This window comes from Miniopterus schreibersii (genome assembly GCF_964146895.1).
Source record: "Miniopterus schreibersii genome assembly, chromosome: 11".
NCBI lineage: Eukaryota > Metazoa > Chordata > Mammalia > Chiroptera > Miniopteridae > Miniopterus > Miniopterus schreibersii.
In genome coordinates this window covers 15241761-15267038 of record NC_138111.1, presented here as the reverse complement: position 1 = coordinate 15267038, position 25278 = coordinate 15241761, and the positions used below count along the sequence as shown (strand labels likewise).

Here is a 25278-nt window from a genome sequence, read left to right as displayed (position 1 = left end):
TAAAAGCATGACTAGCAATGCCAAAAATTGGAGTAATTAAAATGGATCTCTGACTTCTGGTAAGTGTAAAAGTAGGAAACACAATTGTTTGTATAATAGGATTTGTCCATAAACAGACATGCATGAGCATGCATTCTTTTATATAACAGGAATCACACAGTATGAACTTGGTTTTGTTTGGCTTCTTTCACAGAATAATTACGCTGAGATTCAACTATGTTGTTGTATCAACTCCATCCCCCCTCCTTTATTAAAATTTATTGACTGATTTTGAGAGAGAGAGGAAGGGAGAGAAACATTGCTTTTTGTTCCACTTATTTATACATTCATTGGTCGTTTCTTTTTAAAATATATATATCTTTATTGATTTCAGAGAGACAAAGGGAGAGAGGGAAAGCTGAAACATCAATGATAACAGAGAATACTGATCAGCTGCCTCCTGCACACCCCCAACTGGGGATTGAGCCCGAAACCCAGGCATGTGCTCTGACCAGGAATAGAACTTCTATCTCCTGGATCCTAGGTCGATGCTCAACCACTGAGCCACGCCCAGCCGGGCTATTGGTCGTTTCTTATATGTGCCCTGACCAGGGATTGAACCTGTAACCTTGGCATATTGGGATGATACTCTAACCAGCTGAACTAACCAGCCAAGGCCGATCAACTCCATCACTTTTTATTGCTGAGTAGTATTCCATGGTATGGATATACTGTAATTTGCCTATTCACCAGCTGATGGACATTTAGGTTGTTTCCAGTTTTGTTTTGAATTTTTTAATTGATTTCAAAGAGAGGAAGGGAGAGGGAGAGATAGAAACATCAATGATGAGAGAGCATCATCGATCGGATGCCTCTTGTACGCCCCCTACTGGGGATCAAGCCTACAACCCAGGCATGTGCCCTGACTGGGAATCAAACTGTGACCGGCCAGGGGATTGTTTCCAGTTTTTAGCTACTGCAAATAAAAGCTGCTAGGAACATTAGCGTACAGTCTTTGTATGGACATATGCTTTCATGTCTCATGAGTAAATACTTAGGAGTGGAACTGCTAGATCTTCCGGTAGGTACACTATTTTCCACAGTGGTCTAGCATTTTACACTCCCACCAATCACGTGTGAAAGTTCCTTGCTAACATTCAGTATGATCAGGCTTTAGTTTTAGCCATTCTAATAGATGTGTAATGATATATCATTGTGGTTTTAATTTCATTTTCCTAATGGTCAATGATGCTGCACATCTTTTTATGTGCTTATATGACACTCATATGTCTTCTTAAGTAAAATGTTCAAATCGTTTGCCCCTTTGAAAATTGGATTGGTCATTTTCTTCTTATTGCGTTTTGAGAGTTCTTTATATGTGTATATATATATTAATATATATATATATATACATAAAAATAAAATAAAGGACTTTGGGTACAAATCCTTTATAAGATACATAGTTGCAAAATTTTTTCTCCCATCTATGACATGTTTTTTCATTATCTTAAATGTCTTTTAAAGAGAAGTTTTAAGTTTTGAAGAAGTCCAATTTTATTTTATTATTTTTTTTAATATACCTTTATTGATTTCAGAGAGAGGAAAGGAGAGGGAGGGAGATAGAAACATCAGTGATGAGAGAGTCATTGATCGGCTGCAGCCCGCAACCTGGGCATGTGCCCTGACTGGGAATTGAACCCTGATCACCTGGATCCTAGGTCGACGCTCAACCGCTGAACCACACCCGGCCGGGCTATCAATTTTTCTTTCATGGATCATGATTTTGGTGTCATAGCTAAAAATATTTGCCTAACCCAAGGTCACAAAGGCTTTTTTCCTAGGAGTTTTACACTTAGGTTTTGCATTTAATTTTTACATAGTGTGAGGTATGGATTGAGGTTCTTTTGGGAGGGGGCGAATATGCAATTTATCTCAGTAACATTTTCTAAAAAGAAAATCTTTACTGAAAAGGATATCTTTGCATCTTTGTCAAAATCAGCTGTCCCCATATTTGTGAGTTTACTTTTGGACTTTCTATTCTGTTCTACTGATGTATTTATCTATCTTTATACCAATACAACAGTGTTTTGATTACCATAGCTGTATACTGAGTCTTGAAATCAAGTAGTATTACCCTAAACTTCTGTTCTTTTTCAAAGTTGTTTTGGTGTCATAGCTAAAAAGTGTTAGATTTTATTCTAGGTCATTTGCATACGAATTTTAGAACCAGACTGTCAATTTCTATTTTAAAAACTTGTTGGGATTTGGACTGTGATTCTTTTGAATCTAGATTAATTTGAGGAGAACTGAATGGTAACAATATTGTCTTCCTACCCACAAACAAGGTATATTTCTCCATTTATTTATATTGTCCAGCATGCATTATTTTACTTAAAAAAAAACCCCACAACAAACACAACAGGCCCTGGCTGGTATGGTTCAGTTGGTTGGAGCCTTGTCATGTGCACCAAAGGGTCGTGGGTTCGTTTCCCGGTCAGGGCACATACCTAGGTTTCAGGTTCAATCCCCCATTGGGGTGCATACGATAGGCAACTGATGGATGTTTCTCTCTCACATTGATGTTTTTCTCTCTCTGTCTCTTTTTCAAATCAATAAAGATATCCTCAGTCCAGCCGGGCGTGGCTCAGCGGCTGAGCATCAACCTAGGATCCAGGTGATCAGGGTCTGATTCCAGGTCAGGGCACATGCCGGGGTTTCGGGCTCGAGCCCCAGTCGGGGGCGTGCAGGAAGCAGCCCATCAATGACTCTCTCATCCCTGACTTTTCTATCTCTCTCTCCTCCCTTCCTCTCTCTGAAATCAATAAAGATATATTTAAAAATAAATAAATAAATAAACATATCCTCAGATGAGGATTAAAAAAGTAAACAAATAAATAAATAGACGCACTATAAAAACCCCCCACAACAGGTTATTTAAGAAAATGCTTTGGGGGGAAAAACCATAAAAGGAAATTTACCCAAAAATACTATTGGTGAATTTTATTGTGATACTGAGTTTGCAGAGTACTCTTTCCATTTTCTAAATTTTTGTGTAGTGTGTGTATAATATTTCAGCTTTCAAGAAGTGATGCTGCAAGCTTATTTGTTCCTGTTCTCACCGTTTGGTTTGTGCCAACTTCTTTTCCCAGCTGTCACATTTATCTTCAAGATCTTGCTTTTCTTTGCACAAAGACTCAACACATGATTGTAAGGCTCGGGTCTCAGCAGTTATTCGCTCTGTTTCCCGTCTGTCCTTCTCTAGGAGCTGCTTCTGCCACTCTATTTCCCCTTTCTGTCGAAGGGCTGCCTGCTGCAAATTCTCTAACTCCAGTTTCTCCTAAATCAGATAAAAGATCACTCAAACATGCTAAAAGACAAAGACTGAAGTTTGGTATGGGTAAAACGGCTTTATTACCTCCAGCACTTCAACCTGAGTTTTCTCTAACTCAGACATCTTTTGGTCATGTTGTAGCTTCAAACCCTGTAGCTCATTGTTTTCAAGGTGCAGCATGTCCAGAATATTCTTTAGTTCTAACAGAAACAAAGCATAGCCCATGCCATTAAATGAACTTGGAAACATTTATAAAATGAAACAGAAAAAAATGCTATTGACTGATACAAGAAACAAGAGAAAATAAAAAAATATTTGTTGTGCTGAATTAATGGAGCTAATAATTGTATTTTGAATGAAACAATCCTTTAAAAGTATTGCTAAGCATTAATTTTAACAAAACATTTTAATAAAAACATTTAACGAAGATCTAGTTCTAAAGGCATTTATCCCACCTAAAAGAATTTTAGTCAAAATAGGAAAAATTTTGTCCTTTGAAATACAGATTTTTAAATAGTAACTTTCTTATGATTATAAAAATATTTGCTAACTATAGAAAATTTGGGGGAAAAAAGTATAGAAGAAAAACTCCAAAATCCATCATTATTCCAGCATCTATTGCAATAACACTTTGATGTATTTCCTTCTAGAGTGTGCGTGCATGTGCGCGCGCGCACACACATACATATTAAAATTAATTCAGACTAGACTCTGTATTGTTGTGTTGTTTTTTTTGAACTTTGGTAATTTACCTTTTTTTAAATTTTATTTTTGTTTAAAATATTACAGATGTTCCTTTTTCTCCCCAATGTGTATTCAGTTTTTATCTATTTTTCCACTCTCCTCACCAGCATTTTTGCATGTCTTGATATTTTTAAAATTGGGCTTTTAAATTTGTCATTTGTTTCTGAATTTTGTCATAAATTTTGCTGCAAGTAAACAACTCACACAGCTTAATTTGCGAAATAAGGAAATAAAGGCTTCTCTTTTTTAAAAAAATATTCCTGTGATGGGCATAAATGCTTGCCTTCTCTAGATAACTAGATATGGGCTAAATGGTTCAGCAGGTGTGAACTGTATGAGTCTTGAACAATGGGAGAGTGTTCCAATTCACACTTTAATCAACAGCCGACAAGTAAGTGTTCTGCTTTCACCACACTGCGTCAGCAACGAATATGATTATATTGCTTTTAAATAAACTTTATTAATTTGTATGGGGAAAAATATCATATTCCTTTTAAAATCTGTAAGGTTAAACTTTAAAAGAAGCTTATTTGACAATATGGTTTTTTCCTGTGACCTGGAATACAGACATTTCCAACCTCAGACTTCACACAATTGTTTTCCTTTAAACTTACCAGTTTTATGTTTAGACATCTTCCCTAAAACTACCTGAAGATTTTCTTCTTCTTTTTCAATTTCCTGCTTTATAAGAGTAAGTTGAGTTTTTTTTTCACTAATCTGGACATTCAGTTCTCCTTTTTGAAAACTCAGTTCTTCCAAAAGAGATTTTACTTCCTGTGCAAAAAAAAAAAAAAAAAAAAAGTCACCCCCTTCAGAAAATTATAAATAGAAATTACTTTAATATCTATTCTGTTATTAACTATTTTATCTTATAGAAATTCTAATTTGGAAACAAGCTCATTTTTGCCTTTTATGTCAAGAACAGCACTGTATTACACTAACATATTTCTGTATAATAGAAGTAAGAAGGTAACACACTATTTTCATTTAAAATGTATATGTAATATTCGCTATGTGCAAGGCAATGTGTTGTAGAGAAAAAAGGCTGATTCAGTCAGATACCTCTCCTGCCCTCCAGGGCCTTTGTCCCTTGTGGGGAAGTAAGGCTGGAAACAGAAACATGATCAGGAAAGGTTAAGATGCCCGAGGAAATGTGCAGAGTGCTACTAAACTCAGAAGAGAAACTCCTTCCAGGGTAAAGGAAAAGTCAGGGAAGTCTTAGTGGCATGAACCTGGACCATGAAAAATGGGTAGGATCAGGACATTCTCAGAAAGGTAATTCCTGGAGAAGAAATGGTATGAGAAAGGCACAGAGGCAGAAAACTTTGTGCATATCCAGAAAACGTTACTGGGTGAGCTGCACATGACAGCCAGTGTGGCTACATAACACACCACCAAACTGGTGTTACAAGAGGAGTCAAGATTCATGAATTTATATTTGCATTTGATGGGGGAGGGAACCAATGAAAATATCTCAAAATAAACCTATAGCACTATCCTAGGACTCTTAAGAAAATCCACTGGAAAACATACCCTAATATGACTGCACTTCTCAGCTACTTCAGTTTCGCCCAGTGTCAGTGCTTCCTGGAGGTCAGCTTTGGCCTGGACCATGCTTTCTTGGAGTAGATGCAGCTCCTCCTTTTTATGCCCTAACTGCCTGTCCAAGACGGCCATCTCCTGCTGCTGAGCTGTGATCTGCATTAAAGAAAAGTGAAGAATACAAAGTTTGACAAAGGCCACACAGCCTTCACTGCTAGGATAGAGGATATTTAGTCCAGCTAAAGGTTGTGGGGAGAAGTTAGGAGCTAGCCTAATTCTAATTATCCTGGCTGCAAGAGTCAGAAAGGCCAGGCTGGGATACAGGCCTGAAATGCCTAATAAAGATTTTGAGCTCACATATGTAAAATCACTCAAATCATACCAAAAACAAAAAAAGGAAAATAATGATCCCCCAGGTTACAGTTTTCAAAGAACTTTCATATCTATACCTCATTCCATTTGACAACTTTGGCAATGGAGGTTAGGCGGGTATTTTAAAAATTTATTCATTTTGTAAATTTTAAAATTACTTACAATTTTAAGAGTAATATGTATTTGTTTACATAAAAAGCAGAAAATGAAAACATGCAAAAGACAGGAAAGAGAAAATCCTGATAATCCCCCCCTTATCAGATGACCAGTTTTGTACTTTACTATAGACTAAAAATACAAACAAAATACAAAAATAAATGTGTTCATAAACACATTTAACATAAACAATCTGAGTATATCCTGTTCTGAGACTCACTCCTTTTACCCAATAGTACATTTTATTGAACTGGGATTAAAATTTGGGTTGGACTCTACTCTTGTCCACTAGGATATACAGTCTCATTTACGCTTTAAGCTTTATTTTGTATTTTCCAGTCTTTTCTACAACCAAACATGTATTTCTTTTTATAATCATCACACGAATGTAGGTTTCAAAATATCTGTTGCCATACCTGGCTTTTCAGCTTCTCCAACTCTGCCCTCTTGGCCTGCAGGAGGGTCTCCGACTCTTTAAGCACCTGCAGGTGGTGATCCTCATTGAGTTCTGCAGTCTCGATATCTTTTTGCAGTTTCTGCAGCCTACAAAGCACGCAGTAATAAAGCAGATCCAAATGGAGACTGAACCCCAATATGTCTTCCATTGCAAGCCCCTTGAAGCCCTACAGTGGCTGTGGTACTTACTCTTCAGTCAGTTTTTCCTTCTTCTTGTTTAGACACTGGAAGTCTGAGTCTTTTGCTGCAACAACTTTGTTTATTTCTTTCAAGATTTCTTCTTGTTCAATTTTGTGCTGCTCCAAATTCTCTGTGTCAGCCTGGATCAATCTAAAACATCGCTTTATTCCCATGAGGCCCCTTAGACTTAATATGCACTATTTATCATAAAGCAATTATTATCCTCTTAGAACTAAACTTTTCATTCAAATCACCAGATATATCAATGGCTGAGGGATTCCACATACCTGAGCTGCTGGTCAGCTTTGACAAGGTTGATAGCAGTTTCCTGAGCTCTCCTTTCTAATTCCTCGGCATCTTTCTCGGTTTGCAATAAATTTCTCCTGGCATCAGTGAACTTGTCAACAGCAATTTTTGTCTAGAAAAGAAACGGTCATTAAAAGCAATTCAGGCCCTGGCAGGCATGGCTCAGTTGGTTGGAGCATTGTCCTGTACACCGAAAGGCCTTGGTCCAATTTTCCATCAGGGCACATGCCCAGGTTTCGAGTTCTATCCCTGGTCAGGGTGAGTATGGGAGGCAAATAATCAGTGTCTCTCTCTCACATTGATATTTCTCTCCTTCTCTCTCCCTCACTTCCTCTCTAAAATCAATTTTAAAAAAAATAGCAATTCAGTTATGGTCTTCTCTCTCAGAGCTACTGGTAGTGTAAATTGGTATAACTCTTGGAAAACAAGGCAATACTTTAAAAAATGTTCATTCACTTTGACTCTCCGATTCTCAGAGAAGAATTCAGAAGTAAAGAACTACCACACAGAAATGCTCATTGTATATTGAAATAATAGGAGAAATAATCAATTCAACAAGTGATAATGTATCAACACAGCAGCCTTTAAGATGACAATGTAGCAACATGGAAAAATGTTTATGATATTATATTGTTTGAAAAAGATAAATTTAAAACGGTACAAGCAAAGTAAGACCAACTATGTAAAATTGTGTCAACAAAGACAAAAAAGCTATGCAAAAGTAAAAATAATCATTTTAGGGTGGTGAGACTGGATTATTTAAGAAATAATCTGTAATATTATTGCACATTATTTTTTCAATTAAAAATATCTACCCAATTAAGTGGTAATGAGGTGATTTTATTAATATTCCTTCTTCTGGCTGTACTCTAGCTATTATCATGTTAAAGAAAACCTCATTAATCTAAAGATGATTTAATTATGGTTGAGAAATGCAAATATTAAATACTTTTGAAGTATTTCAAAACATTCCTATACAAGACTTGCATATGCAGTATTTTTTAAATCAATTTGGTTTCTCTTTCTAAAATAAAAGGCTTAAATAATGTCATCAAAGTTCCAAAAATAGAGTTTGGTTTGCACTTGGTTGAGCAGTGTCACTCACCTTTAGCCAAAAACTCAAGTTTTGCAGTTGCACTAAATCAGAGGCATGTCTGATTTTACAAGTATATTAAACTTGTGGATTTAATATCCTGTGTGAATGCAAAAGTGTTGGCAAGCTCCTGAAGAGCTATAGATAATTCACTGTACTTTCCATTTCACATGACAGGTTTCTGTCAGTTTCATCAGCAAAGCACTGGACAAAACTCACTACGCACTCCAGAATGCCACGTTTCCAAGTAGTTTTTTTGTCTCCTTCTGTGTCAGGTTTTAACTTGCCTGGCACACTCCTTACAAAAAATTATAGCACTTTCTCCCCTCCTCTTCCTCCATAGCAAACTGCCTCCCTGAGTCATTTTGGGAGGATGAAGGGAGAAAAGCTTATTGGCTTTGGTTCACTTACTGTCGATCTCTGCCTACTGCTATCATCAGTTTCCTTTATACACCACTAATAAGTTTTTCTCTGTCCTGCTCACACCTATTTTCTCTCACAGCAATCTAACATGTGACAGAAGAAACTGATGAAGAGATGAGGATGTTTTTCCATTCTTATTAAAACCATCACTCAAAGAATTTCTTTAATAAATCCTTCGTTTCTGTTCTTGGGTAATTGATTTCTATTCTTTAAATCAATCATGTTTAAGTAACAATATAAAAATGGTAGTTCCTGAGGTCATTCCATGTGGGCATGGGACTTTATCCTGGAATTCTCATCTAACTGCAAAAACCCTCTCTTGGTGGGGGAGAACTTTACCTGTGTGAGCCTGGGCCTGCTTCCAGCCTCTCTGTGCTACATCTGGGAAATGTGCTAACAATCACCTCACAGGGTTGCCAGGAAGGGTAAATGAAGTGGTCTTTATAAACAGCCAATGTGTGGCAAAAGGTAGATCCTCTTCCTCCCTGACTTCCTTCTGTCTTGTAGTCTCAAGAATATTATCTCAGACAAAATTATTTGATTTTTATATCCTTATCAACTTGGAGAACAAAGTAAAACTAGGAGTCCTGTAAGGGCCATAAGAATATAAGGTTGATCTATTTAATGAATACAGATGCCTGGCCAGTGTGGCTCAGTGGTTAGAGCGCCAGCCTGCCCACCAGAGGGTCTCGGGTTTGACCCGGTCACGAGCATGTACCTGGGCTGCAGGTCTGATCCCTGCCCCAGGTCGGGGCGCATGTGGGAGGCAACTGATTGGTATGTCTCCGTCACATAGATGTCTCCCCTCCCTCACCTTCCCTTCCACTCTCCCTAAAAATCAATGACAAAGAAACCCTCCCTGTTTGTGGGAGGATAGAAAATAAAAACTAATAAGTACAGACATCAAAGCCTAAATAAAAAGACTCACGTAAGATAAGGAAGTGGTTTGCGGTAGGAACTAATGACTTAGGAGCTTTACATATGCTACTGCATTTAATTAATACTAAGCAGCCTAGGTATTCTTAGCCTGAATATACGAATGAGGAAAGCAAAGCTCAGGGACTTAAGCGACTTGCTCAAATTCTTGTAGCTCTTAACTAGCAGCGTCCAGCCTGGAAAACGGCCGTCTGACCTGGACAACTGCACTCTTATCACATTTTCTTTCTAATCCCTCATGCTGACAACAGTAAGCTCTCTCACCCCAAACCACAACAGAACATACTTTCTCTTCTGTGCATGAAAGTTCACTCTCAGCTTCCGCCAGCAGTCGGTCAGCCTCCCTGAGCTCTGCGCGACGTTTCAGAAGGGTCTTCTCAATGCACTCGATTTCATCTACAATATCTTCATGGTGTTGGAGTGATTTTTCCATTTCTAGTTCATTCATAAGACTCTCCACATTTCCATCAATGAAGTCTCTAAAAATATCATACACATACATATTAAGAGATTTAAAATGTTATAATACAGACACTTGTAGCCTAAACCAATGTTAATATTTCCATTCTTCTGTGTTATAAAACAAACCATTACCACAATAACCATCCATTCCCTCAAAATTATCCTTCAAGGCCCAGATCACCAGCTGCCCCCAAACACTGCCTAATTTTGTCTGTTCTGATAGAGTAAACATGGTGACGATATTTGAAAAATCAAAAAGCATGACACAGGTTCGGTAACTCAAGGCCATCGTGTCAAAATTACTTGAAAATAAGATCAGCTATGACAGAAAAACATGAAAGTAAATTCATCAATATATTAACAGATTCTTTTTAAATGAAGTCATATAGATGATTTTTACTTTTTCCTTTGAAGATTTTTGTGTTACCAAATTCCCTAAAATGATCATTTATATTACACTTTTATATCTGGCAAAAGAAATGGTTATCCTACTGCCCTACCATCCTCCTCAACACCCCACCCCCCCCCGCCACACACACATACACCTACAAAAATAATAGACATAACCATCCCCAAAACCTCAAACATCTAGTCCCAAGGCCGTTGCTATTCCCCACCAGGTCTACTGGAAGGCAGATACCATATTTTGCTCACCTCTGTGTCCTCCACAGGTCTCCCCCCAACCCTGGTGCTTAGGTCAGTCTGGCTTAAATGACAAGAACTGGGGAACTGTCATAATCCATGGACTACTGCAGAAGATGGGCTTCTACATAAGTGACCCACTCAGCAGATACTGCATTCATTCACAGACCCTATGCCAGTGCTGCAGCAGAGAGAGGGATGCCCAGTTACTGCCTTCCTGGGCTCCTTAAAACATGGTGTGAACAGTACTATGTCCAAGGCTGCCAACCCCAAACTATGAGAGCCTGAGATGAGACTTTGTAAGAGAGGATCCCTGCGCTTTGCCTTGAAAGAAAGGTTGGAGTTAGGCATGGGAGTAAGGAAGCCATTTCAGGCAAAGGACAGTATGTGCAACAGTGGAGAGGCAGAAGAAAACATGGTGCTTGGGGAAACCACAGCAAAATAAGTAGAGCCAGAACAGGGAGAGCAGGGTAAAAAAGGGAGATAGCGTTCAGATCTTGGTGAGCAGAATATATTCTGATGGGACTGAAAGTCACATAGGAGGGTGGCACAGTGAGATCTGTAGCCAAGTTGATGGGTAGAAGGAAAGAAAGAGACTAGACATAGAAGGCCAGTGTGGAAGCTACTGCAATGATATAGGATAAGACTGATTAAAGGCCAGTGAAGCGGAGATGAAGGAAGGGGTTCAGTTTCAGAGCTCTTTGAGTAGAGTCAGTAGGACTTGGAGACCAGCTGGATGCCTGGGGGAGGAGGGAAAAGGAGATGCTGATGACACCTGGCATGTTTTAGTCAGGGTAACTGGGGAGGGGGAATGGCTGTGGCATTCTCCAAAAGGGACTACAAGAAGGGCTGATTTGGATTAGTGGCTAAGAGAACTGAGGCTTATACTGTCCAATATGGTAATCACCATGTGGATATTAATTTAAATTAAATTCTGTTCCTAAGTTCCATTAACCACATTTCAAGTGTTCAATGGCCACATGTGGCTTGTGGCTTACTGCTTGGACAGTATAGATCTAGAACATTTTCAAGACAGTAGGAAGTTCTAATGGACAGCACTGACATAGGTTATCTTAATGAACAAATATATTCATCTGAATTATAAAAATAAAATGGCTAATAATTACCTTCGCTCTTGCTGCTTCTGAATGGTTCTATGTAATTCTTCAACTTCATGCTCTAAATCTTTCTTCTCTTGCAAAAGACCATCAATATTATGATGCAGTTCTTCCATTTCTTTCTCAGACTGCCGCTTGGATACTTTCATACACTGTTCCCATTTCTTTGATTTTAAATGCTGCATTATGTCTTCTAATCTAGAAACTTCACTCTCCTGAACAAAGAAAAAAAATGCAATACTGAAACATCATGTTTTCCCTCTTTCCTGCCAAAAACTGGAATGAACGGTGGTTAAAGTGGTATATCTGACCTGAAAATGGTGGTAGTTTTTAAGGCTTCAGTATAAAAAGAAAAATTAAGTTAAGCCAATTTTTTCACATGCCATAGATAAAATGAGTAGATTAATAAAGCTTTTAACTTTTCCATCAGACCAACTATGATTGATAAACATTCACCAAGTACCTCTTGTGAACAATCTCTGCCTCTAGAGTTCAGCCATCTAGCAGAAAAGACACACAAAGAGGTCTCTCCCTCCTCTAGGTACATGGGAGGGAAGTTCTGTGAGAAGGCTGACCAGAAGAAGAGGTCTTTTGCCTGGGTTTTGAAGAATAAATGAAATGGGAAAGACCTAAGCTAAGGAAATAACATGTGCAACTATAGGGAGGTGTAAAACTGTACCTGGAAAACTACCGAAACAGCTGGGTATACTGGAGGGTAAAAGAACTAGCTTAAGAGATGATCAACTGCTGAACCAACAGAACTGTATAAATTCAATATGCACTGAAAAACTGCAAAACAATGTGAATGACTATCACTTTAACCACATAAATACACACAGTTCCTCTGACGCTAGTCTGACCTATTATAATAGGACGAGTGGCTGGCACCCACATGTCCTAGTCCTTTACCTTCTTCTCAATCTGCTAAGAAAAGGAAAACATAAAGAGCTCCAGGTGTCTTGAATTTGAAGGAGGAGCTTGTAAAATACATTTTATTTCTTTAGAACCTAAAAGTTATCAAGTAAGCTAGTAATTAGGAAATAATCATTTCTTGGAATCTAAACTGAGAATATGAAATAGAGTAAAAATTTACACACAGTCAAGTCAACCATAGTGCCTACAAAGAAGTGTTGTGCAGTCATACTATTTAAAAACATTTGTAAAACCATGGGGAAATGCTTATAACATTAAGTGGGAAAAATAGATACAAAATTGTGTGTACAATAAAAAAAACTATGAAAAGAAAAATAATCAGTAAATCTCACTGCCCAGAGATAATTGCCATCAAAACCTTTGCTGTGTGCTGCTCATACATGTGTATACACAAGCACATATATGTACATACATATAAACATATACATGTGTACAAGTACAGGCACTAGTATATGAGTATGTTTACACATACACATTAATAACAGTACTTGTCAGTAGAAAAATATATATGCTTTCTAAAAATGGTTACTTTCTGGACTAAAGGCATTTTGTTATACAATGGTTAAACCAGGTTTGTAGACTGGTCTGGTACCCTAACTCCTGTCCAGTATTTTAATAAGATAATGGTTGCTTGGTTCTAAATATCAGCCTTACAAACACACTTGGGGGATATAACCCATTCACAAATAGGCCAACTTATTAAGTATATAACCTTATTCAGTCTCCCATGGAAGTGTGGATAGGGGGTCGTATGTCTTTCCACTTACTAAGTTATGGTGTTCTGGGACGTTGCAATGCAGCACACCCATAGGAATGAGGGGGATGGAGAAGTTGGGGGGAAGAGGTCCACAAACGATGGGGACCCCAGCAGGAGGCGGGCCATAAACAACAGTGCCAGGGGTGAGAGGTTGGCTATTGTTGGGCAAGGGAGGAGGTGGTGCATACAGGGCCATGCCCTGGGGCACAGGAGAACCATCAGGAAACACAGTGTACATCATGTATCCAGGAGGAGGCACAAATGGGTGGTCCTCTTGGTCATCCAGCTCGCTCTCTTCTGGGCTATCTCCTCCACTCTCTGCATCTTGAAAGAAATAAATAGAAGATTGTTTTACCCTCCATGGCTTCCCAAGTAAACAAATTTAGCAGAAAACAGCAGCATTTAGGCCAGATACCAGAAATTTTAGAATAAAATTCTATAAAAAAGGTCAAAATCAATTTTGAAAAGCAGATCAAAACAGGGATTCGAGTTATTTTCAACAGCTGATACTTGAGTTTTTCTTATGCCTACCTGTTGGTTTGGTGTGTTTTTTTCCATCTTCATTCGTTCATTCATTTATTCAGCAACCATTTGGGTGCCTGCTTTGTGCAACATTAAAGACCAACAGAGAAGTGCTGTGAGATCCCACAGCTCTCAGCAGTTACCACTATCACAATGAACAGCACTCTCCAAGGTATTGGTTTACTTACTTATCTCCCCTACAAGCAGGAACTCTGTTTATCACTGATGACAGAGAACCTAGCACACATCAGGCACTCAATAAGTAGGTCCTGATTGAACAAGTTCTCAGAAAGTGGTATTCCCATTTTAAAGATTTACAGTTTCAGAGTAGCTAAATAATTTGCCTAGGATCGCACAACCACTTAGTGAAAGACCTATGATTTACCCCAGGTCTGATTCTTTCCCACAAAGCTTTAGAAGGCAGACCTCCAACACTTCATTTTAGTCAAGCAATTAATGCCATGACTCAAGGATGTAAGCACCATGCTCCAGGAGCACAGGCAAAGAAGCAGCTCAGTCTTCCTAGGTGAGGCAGGGTGGAGGAAGGCTCCATAAAAGGAGTGGTGTTTGAGGACCTGGATGAGTAGAAAAAGGTTTGGAAGAGGAAGGAAGAAAAAGCCATTTCAAACAGAGGACTTAAAGCATGGAAGTCTGAGGAACATGGCATGCTGTATGTTAGGCAGCTGGGTATGGCTGACGTGTGAGAGAGTGATGGGAGGTGAGACAAAAGGTCAAGAGGTCACTGGCCAAGACCAAATCACAGAGGGCCTTGCAGAGCAAGCTAAGAAGTTTGGACTGTGTCTTATGGATTTCAGGGAACCAATAAAGAGTTATTAAACAGGCAAAAGAAATGCAACTACCTTATGTGACTTAACTTACCTCTATTTGTAAACGATTTATGTAACCCACTCCTGATGGGAGAATAAACCCAGTATCCTGAGGCAGGTGGCAGTCCACTGCCTTCCTTCCCATCTGGCTGCCCAGGGTGTGCTTTTCTAATAGGAGTTGAGGCTGCGTATTTTAGGCCAACACCAGAGTCCTTGGTGGCCTGGGAACTGTGGCTGGAAACCTACAACAAATGACAGTAGAGCACATTATTACAAATGAAAAGGCTGATTTGGAGAAATGTCAAGATCTAGAGCAAAACTGAGATGTAGCAAAGCTGAGAAAAAAACTCTTTTCATACACCACAATTCTCACTTTTCATAGACAGAAGTGAGATGTGATTGCATGGTACGCAAAACGCCTGGGTGTCGGCCTCTCTATTCCAGTACTTATCTTTCCTGGTGGTTTCTCTTCTTTTTCCTTGTCCTCTGAGGCAAAGGACACACAGTGAACTTTCAAGGGAATTTGGGAATATTAGCCTCTTCTGCTCTAGGATTTTGGCATAGCTTTAAAGTGCTACTCTCCCTCTAAGAAGATGGTCTATCCAAAGCCTCACCCATACTGCTTCCACCTCCAGCCCTGGTTGTGCCAAGGGTGTTGGCTTCCTTTAGATTCCTGGGAGAAGAATCTCAGATGTGCTCTTTGGGGTTCTGATTAAGTATACAGAGCCCTAGGATCCTAGCATGTCAGAGCTACTTCTCCCTGATGGTTGCCTGTTAGCTGAATCTGGCAAGATGTCACCTAGCCCCTCTGCTTTGGATAAGTGCTGCTTACAGTGCTTTCCTCACTCCCCACATTCAGGCCTTAAGCCCTGACAATTCTATCTCCCAAACATCCCTTGATGCCATCTCTCCCACTCCAGCTCCACTGCTCTTACTCTGGCCTCTTCTATCCTTCACCTGATTGTGTTCAAACAGCCTCACGCAGGTCTAGCCTCCATACTCAGCCCAATTATTCTTCCTAAACTACAGCTCTGATCATATTATGTACAACCTCAGTTTCCCAAGGTCTACATAATTAAGTGCAAGAGATTTTTGAGGCCCTTTTAAAAAAAAGCACAACCCTGCCCAGCCAGGGGTGGCTCAGCGGACGAGCTCCAGGAGATTGAAGTTGGATTCCTGGTCAGGGCACGTGCCTGGGTTGCGGGCTGGATCCCCAGTCAGGGGCGTGCAGGAAGCAGCCAATCAATGACGACTCTCTCATCATTGATGTTTCAATTTCTCTCTCCCTCCCCCTTCCTCTCTCTGAAATCAATAAAGATACATTAAAAAAAAAAAAAAAGCACAACCTCAATCTACTTTTCCAGCTTCACCTTTCCCATCCAAACTTTGAGCCCCATAGGCTACTTGCCATAGGTAAACTAACTCTCTTTTTCCACAAAAGGTGTTCCCTCCTTCCTAAAAGCCCATCCCTTATGGTTGCTAAGTGTTGATTTCACAACCCTGCTTGCAAAGCCTTCCTTCCTGAACTCCCCACAAAATGAATCCTTCACACCTCTCTGCAACTAGAGCACACAGGTCAAATCTGCTGTCACATGCATATCACTGTTGTGTAATCACATTAGTGTGCCTGTCTTCCCTGCCAGCCCACAAGCTATTTGAGAGTAGGGCCTATATCATTCATCATGGAACCCTACCATTGTCTAGAACTAGACTGCAGTAACCACTGAGTGAATGTTGGTTAAAAATGAAATGAAATCCAGGTGCCAGTTTTCTGCCTGAGCATCTGCACAAGGCTATACATATTTTCCAACAGGCTCTTTGGGCTCAAGTCATCTTATCCCCTTACAGAATCCCCACTCAAGGACACCATAATATACTACCTAAGCATGAATGGGCAATTGTCACCTTCCTTGGGAAGGCCCTATTTTCATCTCAATATTAAAAACACTTAAGAACCTCAGGGCATGGCTTAGCCTAGATATGTGTTCTTGACACTTGTTCACAACTTTGGTGAAGGGAACACTGTCACACTTTCTTCAAGAAAATTCAGTATATAGTCCCAGCACCACAGACTTCCTACTTTTGATGATGATGGCGGCGGCTTGAAGTACCAATAGCCTCTTCTTTTGAAAGGATCTGCCATGCTGCTGATGTAATCATTCTGATAAGAAACTTCACGTCGAAGTTCAGCAATTTCTTCCAAAACATTTTCAAAGCTTCCTTTGTTATCTGTAAGGGAAAGCTGTTCTATAAAGTTGGCTATGAAATCATATACTTCCTTTCTCTCTCAAAATACAAAAGTGATTCCATGAGAGTTAATGACTTTTATCAATCCCTCAAAGCTGACTTTCAGCCTACCCTTTGGTAATGAGATTTTGCTAACACTTAAAGCAGACAGACAGAGCCTCCTGTTGTTCACTTATAAAGTAAACCAGAGAAAGGAAATAAACAGATTTGTAAACATTACTTCTTTTGAAAATATAAAAATAAATCTCTTATCTCTTTGTAATCAAATCCCTTAATACTGTATTTACATAAATATTTTTAATTCTTTGCTTTTATTTATTAAGCTAATTATCACAGCTGTGTAAATCAAGCATCGAACAGATCTATAACAGTTAAATAAATCTGCAAAAGGTCAAAAACAAACAATATGTTTTGACTTTAGAACAAGTACAAAACCACTACCAAAATCAAAAGCCCAATACTTTACCAGCCCCACTGAGGTCTAGTAAGTTCCGCAGCCTGGCAATCTCTGTCCTTTGTCTCTCCATAATCTCATTCAGCTTCTCAATTTCTAGCACCTGTGAGTCTGCTCCTGCGGTGCCTACATCTGCTTTCTCCATCTCAATGTGAAACTATTGAGAAATCACATACACAAAGTTCCCAGTGAACATTCTTTTCCAGGTGCACTTAGCTTTGCCACTTGACTGTAATTCTAGAATTTTTACTTACACTTTACTAATGAGGTAACCACATCACTCCTTATAAACTGCACTGTCCCTAGCACACAGTAGAAAATAAAGCACTTTATAGTTAAACTACACTGTCCCTGGTACACAGTAGAAAATAAAGCACTCATGACTAGTGACAGCACTTTAAAATCCTTTGAGATATCACCTCCAGTGATCAGTCTTTTAGGAACTGATAAGGATCCAATCAGGAGAAGGTCTCAGGGTACCAGCACTGACCTGATCCTCTTTATCCCTGAGAAGATTCTGCAAGAGTTCGATCTCTGCTTCTGCTCGGGTCAGATCCCTCGCTGCTTGTGCTGCCTTTCTGCTGAACCTCTCCGTTTCCTGCAACTCCTATTGGGACAGAAGTATGAGAAAGGCACCACTACTATCACAGGTTGTCTTCTTCATTTCTTTCTTTCTCCCAGATTTATTCCTCTGCTTTCATCAGATTACCTGCCTGACTGTCCTACGTACGTGACACCAAGTCCCACCTTGTCCTGTGCTGTTCCAATCACTTGGCAGTTTGATCTACATCTCTATTGGGCCAAGTGAGCAGGGTGCTGCATCAGAAAGAGCAAGGGCTAATTTTTTCTTCACTATTCTACAGTCTTCCATGACTAGTATCTCTCTGGACTCTCATCGTTAGATTCTCTCCTATGATCTACTGTATTAATCTCATTAGCATTTGCATCCTGTAAAGACTATAACAGACATTATCTCAGTCAGGAGTCATGGCAGCCCTATGAGGTAACACATTAATCATCTGACTGCACAAGATGAAAAGTTTGAGATTCAGAAGGTTTACATGGTGAGCCTTTAAGACCTTTGTTTGGGTGTGTATTGACAGCTACCTCCCTAAGCAGATCTCTACACTCTCAGGCAGGGATGGTATGTTTCATTTGATGGTTCCTTTCAGGACCCAATAGAGTGCAGGACCCATGGTAGGGCTGTGATGGGAGAAATACAATCTTCAGGTCCGACGGGAAAACAGACAACTTTATAGTGGTTTAGAAAATAACCGAAGTCTTTAAGAAGATCAATAATACAAGTTATGTATTTTGACAGCAGCAGCAGCACTGGTGGAAACTTGTTCTGTACATGTGGACTCACCTCTGCTCGCTCCTGGTTAATTTTCATAACAGTTCCATGAAGAGACTTAAGCTGGTCTTTAGCAATGGTGAGCTCAGCTGTGGCTAGCTTATCAGAGGCGGCCACAGCTTTCTTTAGTTTCTTTAATTCTTTATCTAAACCAAGAAACTGCTCCTGAGATTTGGCATCTTCAAGTTTCTTCTAAAATATAAGAAACATTAATTAAACATATGAAACATTAATTAAACATATCAATCATTTGGTAGCAATGAATTAATATGTTAGCTTCCATGAAGATAGAGGCTCTGTTCACTGCTACATGCCCCATGCCTAGAATACCTGGTACACAGTAGGTGCTCCATAAATATTCGCTAAGTGAATAAATAAATAAAATCATCTCAAAACTGTATGATAAACTTAGAATGAAATCAGTCTACTTAGTGAAGATTCTTCATGATCATAAATTCATTTATTCATTGGAAAAACATTTCTTGGCACCATCACCAAGTGATGGACCAGCTGTTTGGAATCGCTGAGTCAAGCAGCAGGCATATGGTAGCAAACCAAACAGATTTGGCTGCTGCCCTCAAGGATTTAGGAGAGACATATTAAATAAATACACAAATTGTATAACTGAAATTGTGATTAGTGCTACCAAGGGACAGAAGAGGGTACTATTTGAGAGAACAGCAGGGGAGACCTACATTGGTGGGAAGGTGGCAGTCAGGGAAAATAGTGGAAGAACACAGGCCAGGTGAGGGAATGGCATGTGCGAACACCAGGAGGGAAGATAGAACTTGGTATTTTTGATTAACTGAAAGGAGTGTAGTGAGAAAAGGAGACAACTAAACAAAGGCAATCATGCAGGACCTCATAAGCGTAAGAATTTTGGTCTTTATACTAAAAACAGAAGCTACTAGAGATGGGGGGAGACACAGATGGAACTGACAAGAGCCAATTCATATTCTGAAAGAACATGTTGGCTGCTCTGTGGAGCAGGGTCAGGTGGTCACAGCAGTTGTCCAGAGGAGAGATGATGGCTGGATGAGGGTGGTGGCATTGGAAAAGAACAAAGTACATATATATATTCCAGATATATTTTGGAAGCAGGCTCAATAAGACTTGGAGACTGATGGGTTCTCAGTGAAGTATGAATCAAGTCATCATTGAGGCTGGGAGAAGGGAGAGGGTAGGTGTGAGGAGTGAGAAGACAAGAAACAATAGGGTACGAGAGAATGAGCTTACTAGAGAAAAGGGACAAGTTTTCCCTTTGAGGCTGGGGACCAAGAGTTTACAGTGATACCACTATGCCCAGAAGGGTGCTTTTTTCCCTACAGGAATACTTGGCATGTCTGCAAGCCCAAAGAAAGCAAATAGCTACAGTTTTGTCAGAGAAGTAAGACAGGAGAAAAGGGCAAGGGACTATGTAATTTAACTTGGACAAGGAGGAAAATAAAGACAGAAAGGCTTAACAAACAGAAAAGGTAGGGCTAGTGTACTGAAATACTCAATAAGGTTGCAAAATGGTCAGCATGGGGGTGCTGGTCAGGTAAGAGTTACAATCAGAATGTGACACTTCAGTTTGTGATTTCAAAAGGGGTGGGTGCAATTTGGGCAAGGTCTAGGATCTGACAATGGGAGTAGGTAGGTGGGATTGAGAAGTTCAAACAGAGGCCAGGGTGTTAGAAAGATGAGGAGTTTAGAAGTAATTTCCCACAGGTGTGTCTAATTGAGCAAGGAGTTTTGAAGGAGGGGTGGGAAACTCATCCCAATAGCATTTAATTTCCATTTAACCAGCTCTACTAAAGTCACTCCTTACAGTCCCAGTTCTCTTTGTATCTATCATGGCACCCTTGTCTCAGGCCCTTGATTTGGTGATATGCATCCAGGTTTCTCTTAGGCCAGGTTCACCTCTGGGCCAGCAATACAGCCAGAGGCGACTGTGGATCACACCCCTTCTCAGCTGGCCTGATGGCTGGGGGCAGGCCCAAACAGCAGGGACTCAAGTGTCTCACTTTCCTAGTCTTCCCCACCTTTTTCTCTAAGTCTTGGAGCTGGGCCAGAATTCTCTCCTTCTCCTCATCAGCTTCCTGAAGTTGGAGATCTGTAAGGCCTTGGATTTCCTCCATACTTTTTAGATTTTCTTGCAAATAGTGAATTTCATTCTCCAATTGCTGGATCCTTGCTTCATGTTGCCTCTTATCCAAATTAATCTGTGAGGAAATGGGAATTTAAAATATGATTTTTAAGCAAAATACGTTTTGAGCAAAATCAAAACTTTTTAGAGAACTATATTTCATTTTACTAAAGAGTGTAATGAAATTTTGTATTCAGAGTTCCTGGGGATGATTTTCTCTTAAACATTTTCTAGGATCCATTTTAATGTTTGTCTCATTAAAATAATTACATCAAGAAAAATCAGATACTGGCACGATGTTATACTCCAGCAATGTGGCATTATTTACCTGAGGTTAAGATACACATCTCCCCTGCTTCCAGGACAAGGAAAACACAGAGTCACAAAGAAGCTGACTTTGACATCAGTAGCCATACTCAGCAGTTGAATTTAGTCACAACCCAGCTTCACTCGTTATGAGTGAAAATAACAACATTTATACTGTATTTACATGAGAAAAGGAGCACTGTAGTTTGCTGAGGAAAAACACCATGAATATTTGCCAAACACTTCCCTCCAGCTGCCTTTTGCCCTTTTCTTACTCTAGCTTCCAGGGCTCTCTCACAGGCCTGCCTGAACTCTTCTTGTCCATTTGCCAGTTTCTCTTGTTGCAGAGCCATTTCTTCTTGGAGTTTTCTCTCTCTCACTTGTGCTTCCTCTCTTTCCCACTGGGAGCATGCAAGGATTTCACTGAATTGTTTCTGCAAATCAGCAAGACTTTTCCCTAAGACATCTGAAGGATTATGGATTCTGGTAAGGGGGAAAAAAGATAATATATATGATATTTTATTTTGATGCTAGATGCTGGGTACAAACATGCTGGTAACATTAACGCAGGAGTAAAAAGAGCTGTATGGAATGGGACCAGCATCAATCCATTGCAACTTACTGAACATCTCCTAAGTTCAAACCATTGTTTTATCAAATGACTCTGAGTCACTTTGAAAATACAGGCTAACAATGTATGCTCAGAGAATAAATGTCCATTTCATATACTTAAATTAGCCTGTTTTCTTTTGATATTTGTTTAATATTTAAAATGCATGTGTCTGTCTCTACTTTCTAACCATATACAATGAACTTCCTAGAAAGTTACTCTTAAAACCTTTATGTTTTTAAATTAAATAATACCAAAAAGTATAAAAGATTTAATGTAAGAAAAAAAAATCAGTGATAGACAATTTAAATTAAGCAATCTTGTGTCTCAACTATGGAAACATGATAAAGGGAAACCTTACAAAAGAACTCAGCCATTTTCAGTACTTGGAAAGGTGAGTTCATCACTGACCCTCACAACTTGGCCCACTGTATACTTGGAGGTCTTGATTTTCCATTACCTCATTTCCCCAGCTCCTGATTTCAGTTTTCTCCGTAGCTCATCCACACGAGCTGCCACATCTTCTGGACGAATTAAACCATCAACCACATGGTTCAGGTGATTCTGGAAATCTTTAAGTTGCTGTTTTAACAGGTTATTGTCATCCTACGAAGAGGAGTAAAATTGGGAGGTAAAAGTAAAACAAAATTAAAAATAGATCCACATACACATATACAGCCTGTATTACTTGTCATGTGATACTTTTATTCAACACCCTCTTCTAACTTTTTAAACCCTTTCCACTTGGGCTGACAATATCTGAATCTACTGATCTAAAGTCACAAAAGACACAACCAGGCATTATGATGTTTCCTGATGTGTTGCAAAAAGAAGTTCCTATGAACACTACCTATGAATGTCTTCTTGCCAAAAACTAACTTGAATCTAAATAACCTCCCATATGTGACATAATCAATACCATGGGGACACAAATAGCAAAAATCTAGAATATGGAAAACTCTACAGGACAAAGACCTAGTTTTCTTTAACACATAACAAAGAACAAAAAGAGGAAATGTATACACTACAAGAGACTTGAGAATCAAGCCAGCCAATGCAACATATGCACCCTATTTGGATCCCAATTCCAACAAAACACTTTTTAAAAATGTATGAGATAATTTGAATACTAATAAGGTATTGAATGATACTGGGGATTATTATAATTTTACATATAACAATAGTATCCATGTTTGTGCTTTTCTAAAGCCCTTATTTTTTAGAGATACATACAATAATACAGTATTTACAGATAAAATAAGATGTCTTGGGTTTACTTCAAAATCACTGTGTGAATAGGTGTGAGGGGCAGAGTGTGGAGGGCATTATAAATGAAATAAGATTGGCCATAATTGTTGAAGATAGGTGGTATATACATGAGGATTCATTTTAGTATTCTATTTCTGTATATGCCTGAGAATACTCATAATTCAAAGTTAAAAAAACACTTTCCCATAATACTCAGATCCATCTGTCAATCAACTGAAAAATGGAACATCTAATACTGAAGCTTGTATGTAATAGCTTATAATTCTCTGAGGAAGTATTTGTAATATAGCAGCATATTTTCACTACTAACAAACATACACATCTAAACGTCAGAATTAAATTCAGACAATGGCTCTCTCAAGTAAAAGGAAACTGCTAATATTTCCCTGAATTGTAAAGAAAAATAGTTCTGTATTCCAAGCTACTAACTGAATTCCCCTGAACGCTTACCTGAGTGATTAATTTACTTCAAATTCAGTGTAACATTTTGAACTAAAATAGAAAATTTAGAATTGCAATGAACGTGTTAAGTATCTGTCCCATCTACAGTCATCCTATCTGTAAACTGTCCTGCCTAATGCCCTGTGGTGGCAATATTTATATTATTGTCTAATCCGGCTGCAGGTGATCTTACCCAAGGTCTACCAATCCACTGAAAAACAGTTCTCACTCCCTCCAAAAACTGAACCAAGATCTAGTATAGCAAGTCTGTTTAGGAGCTGGACCTGTAAAGATATGTCAGCTCAGGGCTGGAATCCATGCTGGACTACAGATAATGCCCAAACAGACTGAGGAGAAATAAGAGGGCTGTGAAGCCTCAGAAAGATTTCTAGAGCAGCTATGGTTCCTGGCAAGCTGTCTCCTTTTTTGAGGTACTGTTAGTAGGTTTCAATACACTGCAACTAAATGATTTCTGACAAAGACAAATGAGGAATTTAATTAGAACTCTGTAGTAGGTTAGTAGGCTAAATAATCAGAGGACTGAGTTCTAAGATAGTCTCACAGCACAGGTCAGCATTCTGAAAGCTGACTTCAGTTTCTACTTTGGAGAAGGCCCCCAAAGAATAGATTTTTGGCCTTTCCTTTAAGAGATGTGTACTGAAGTATTTATGAGTGCAATAAAGATGTATGAGATTTTCCTTAAAATATTCCAGAAAAAAAAAAAAAGTGGACTGCCCAGCCAGCATGGCTCAGTGGTTAAGCATCAGCCTATGAACCAGGAGGTCACGGTTTGATCCTGGATAGGGCACATGCCTAGGTTTCAGACTTGATCCCCAGTAGGGAGCACAGGAGGCAGCCAATGAATGACTCTCATCATTGATGTTTCTATCTCTCTCCTCCTCTCCCTTCCTCTCTCTGAAATCAATAAAAACATATTAAAACTTTTTTTGTAAGTGGACTAACTGAAACAGAATGGCAGAATGCTGATAATTGTTAAAGCTGGGTCAATAAAAGGTCATAAGACTATTCTCTCTGTTTTTGTGATTATTTGAAATTTTCCATAGTAAAAAATAATAATCTGCCCTGGCCTGTGTAGCTCTGTGGTTAGAGTGTTAGCCCCAGCACCAAAGAGACTCGGGTTTGGTTACTGGTCAAGAGCACGTACCTGGGTTGCAGGTTCAATCCCTGGTCCTGGTCAGGGTGTATAAGGGAGGCAACCAATTGATGTGTCTCTCATATCCATCGATGTTTCTCTCTCTCTCCCTCTCTCCCTTTCTCTCCTTCTTTTTCTCTTCCTCTCTCTCTAGCCCCTCCCTCCCTCTCTAAAAGAATATATGTACCCCGATGTTCATAGCAGCACAGTTTACAATAGCTAAGATTTGGAAACAGCCCAAGTGCCCATCAGTAGATGAGTGGGTAAAAAAGCTGTGGGACATTTACACTGTGGAATACTACGCAGCTGTAAAGAAGAAGAATCTCATACCCTTTGGGACAGTATGGATGGACCTGAGAAAATTATGCTAAGTGAAATAAGCCAGGCAGAGAAAAGACAAACATCACATGATCTCGCTTATATGTGGAATCTAAAGAACTTAATAAACTGATGAACAGAATAGATTCAATGACATGGAAGCATAGATGAGACTAACGAATGTCAGAGGGATGGAGGAGGGTGGGTGGGGGGAGGGGG

The 25278-nt window shown here is 39.3% G+C and overlaps 1 protein-coding gene across 7 annotated transcripts in view; it reads right to left on the bottom strand.

The window, feature by feature from the left end:
- Positions 1-25278, bottom strand: part of CNTRL (centriolin) — a 74626-nt gene that overhangs the window by 11218 nt on the left and 38130 nt on the right. For 6 of the 7 annotated variants that reach the window (XM_081151129.1, XM_081151127.1, XM_081151132.1 and 3 more), the window contains 18 exons: positions 22339-22484; positions 21544-21751; positions 20859-21038; positions 18847-19026; positions 17971-18087; positions 17493-17637; positions 16860-17008; positions 14832-15021; positions 13441-13754; positions 11750-11955; positions 9805-9997; positions 7048-7178; positions 6770-6910; positions 6541-6667; positions 5588-5752; positions 4669-4828; positions 3395-3510; positions 3099-3316 (listed from right to left, as the gene is read on the bottom strand). In XM_081151129.1, coding sequence (XP_081007255.1) covers positions 3099-3316; positions 3395-3510; positions 4669-4828; positions 5588-5752; positions 6541-6667; positions 6770-6910; positions 7048-7178; positions 9805-9997; positions 11750-11955; positions 13441-13754; positions 14832-15021; positions 16860-17008; positions 17493-17637; positions 17971-18087; positions 18847-19026; positions 20859-21038; positions 21544-21751; positions 22339-22484 — 3086 coding nt within the window. The remainder of the gene's footprint in view (positions 1-3098; positions 3317-3394; positions 3511-4668; positions 4829-5587; positions 5753-6540; positions 6668-6769; positions 6911-7047; positions 7179-9804; positions 9998-11749; positions 11956-13440; positions 13755-14831; positions 15022-16859; positions 17009-17492; positions 17638-17970; positions 18088-18846; positions 19027-20858; positions 21039-21543; positions 21752-22338; positions 22485-25278) is intronic. The other variant, XM_081151128.1, reaches the window with a different exon arrangement.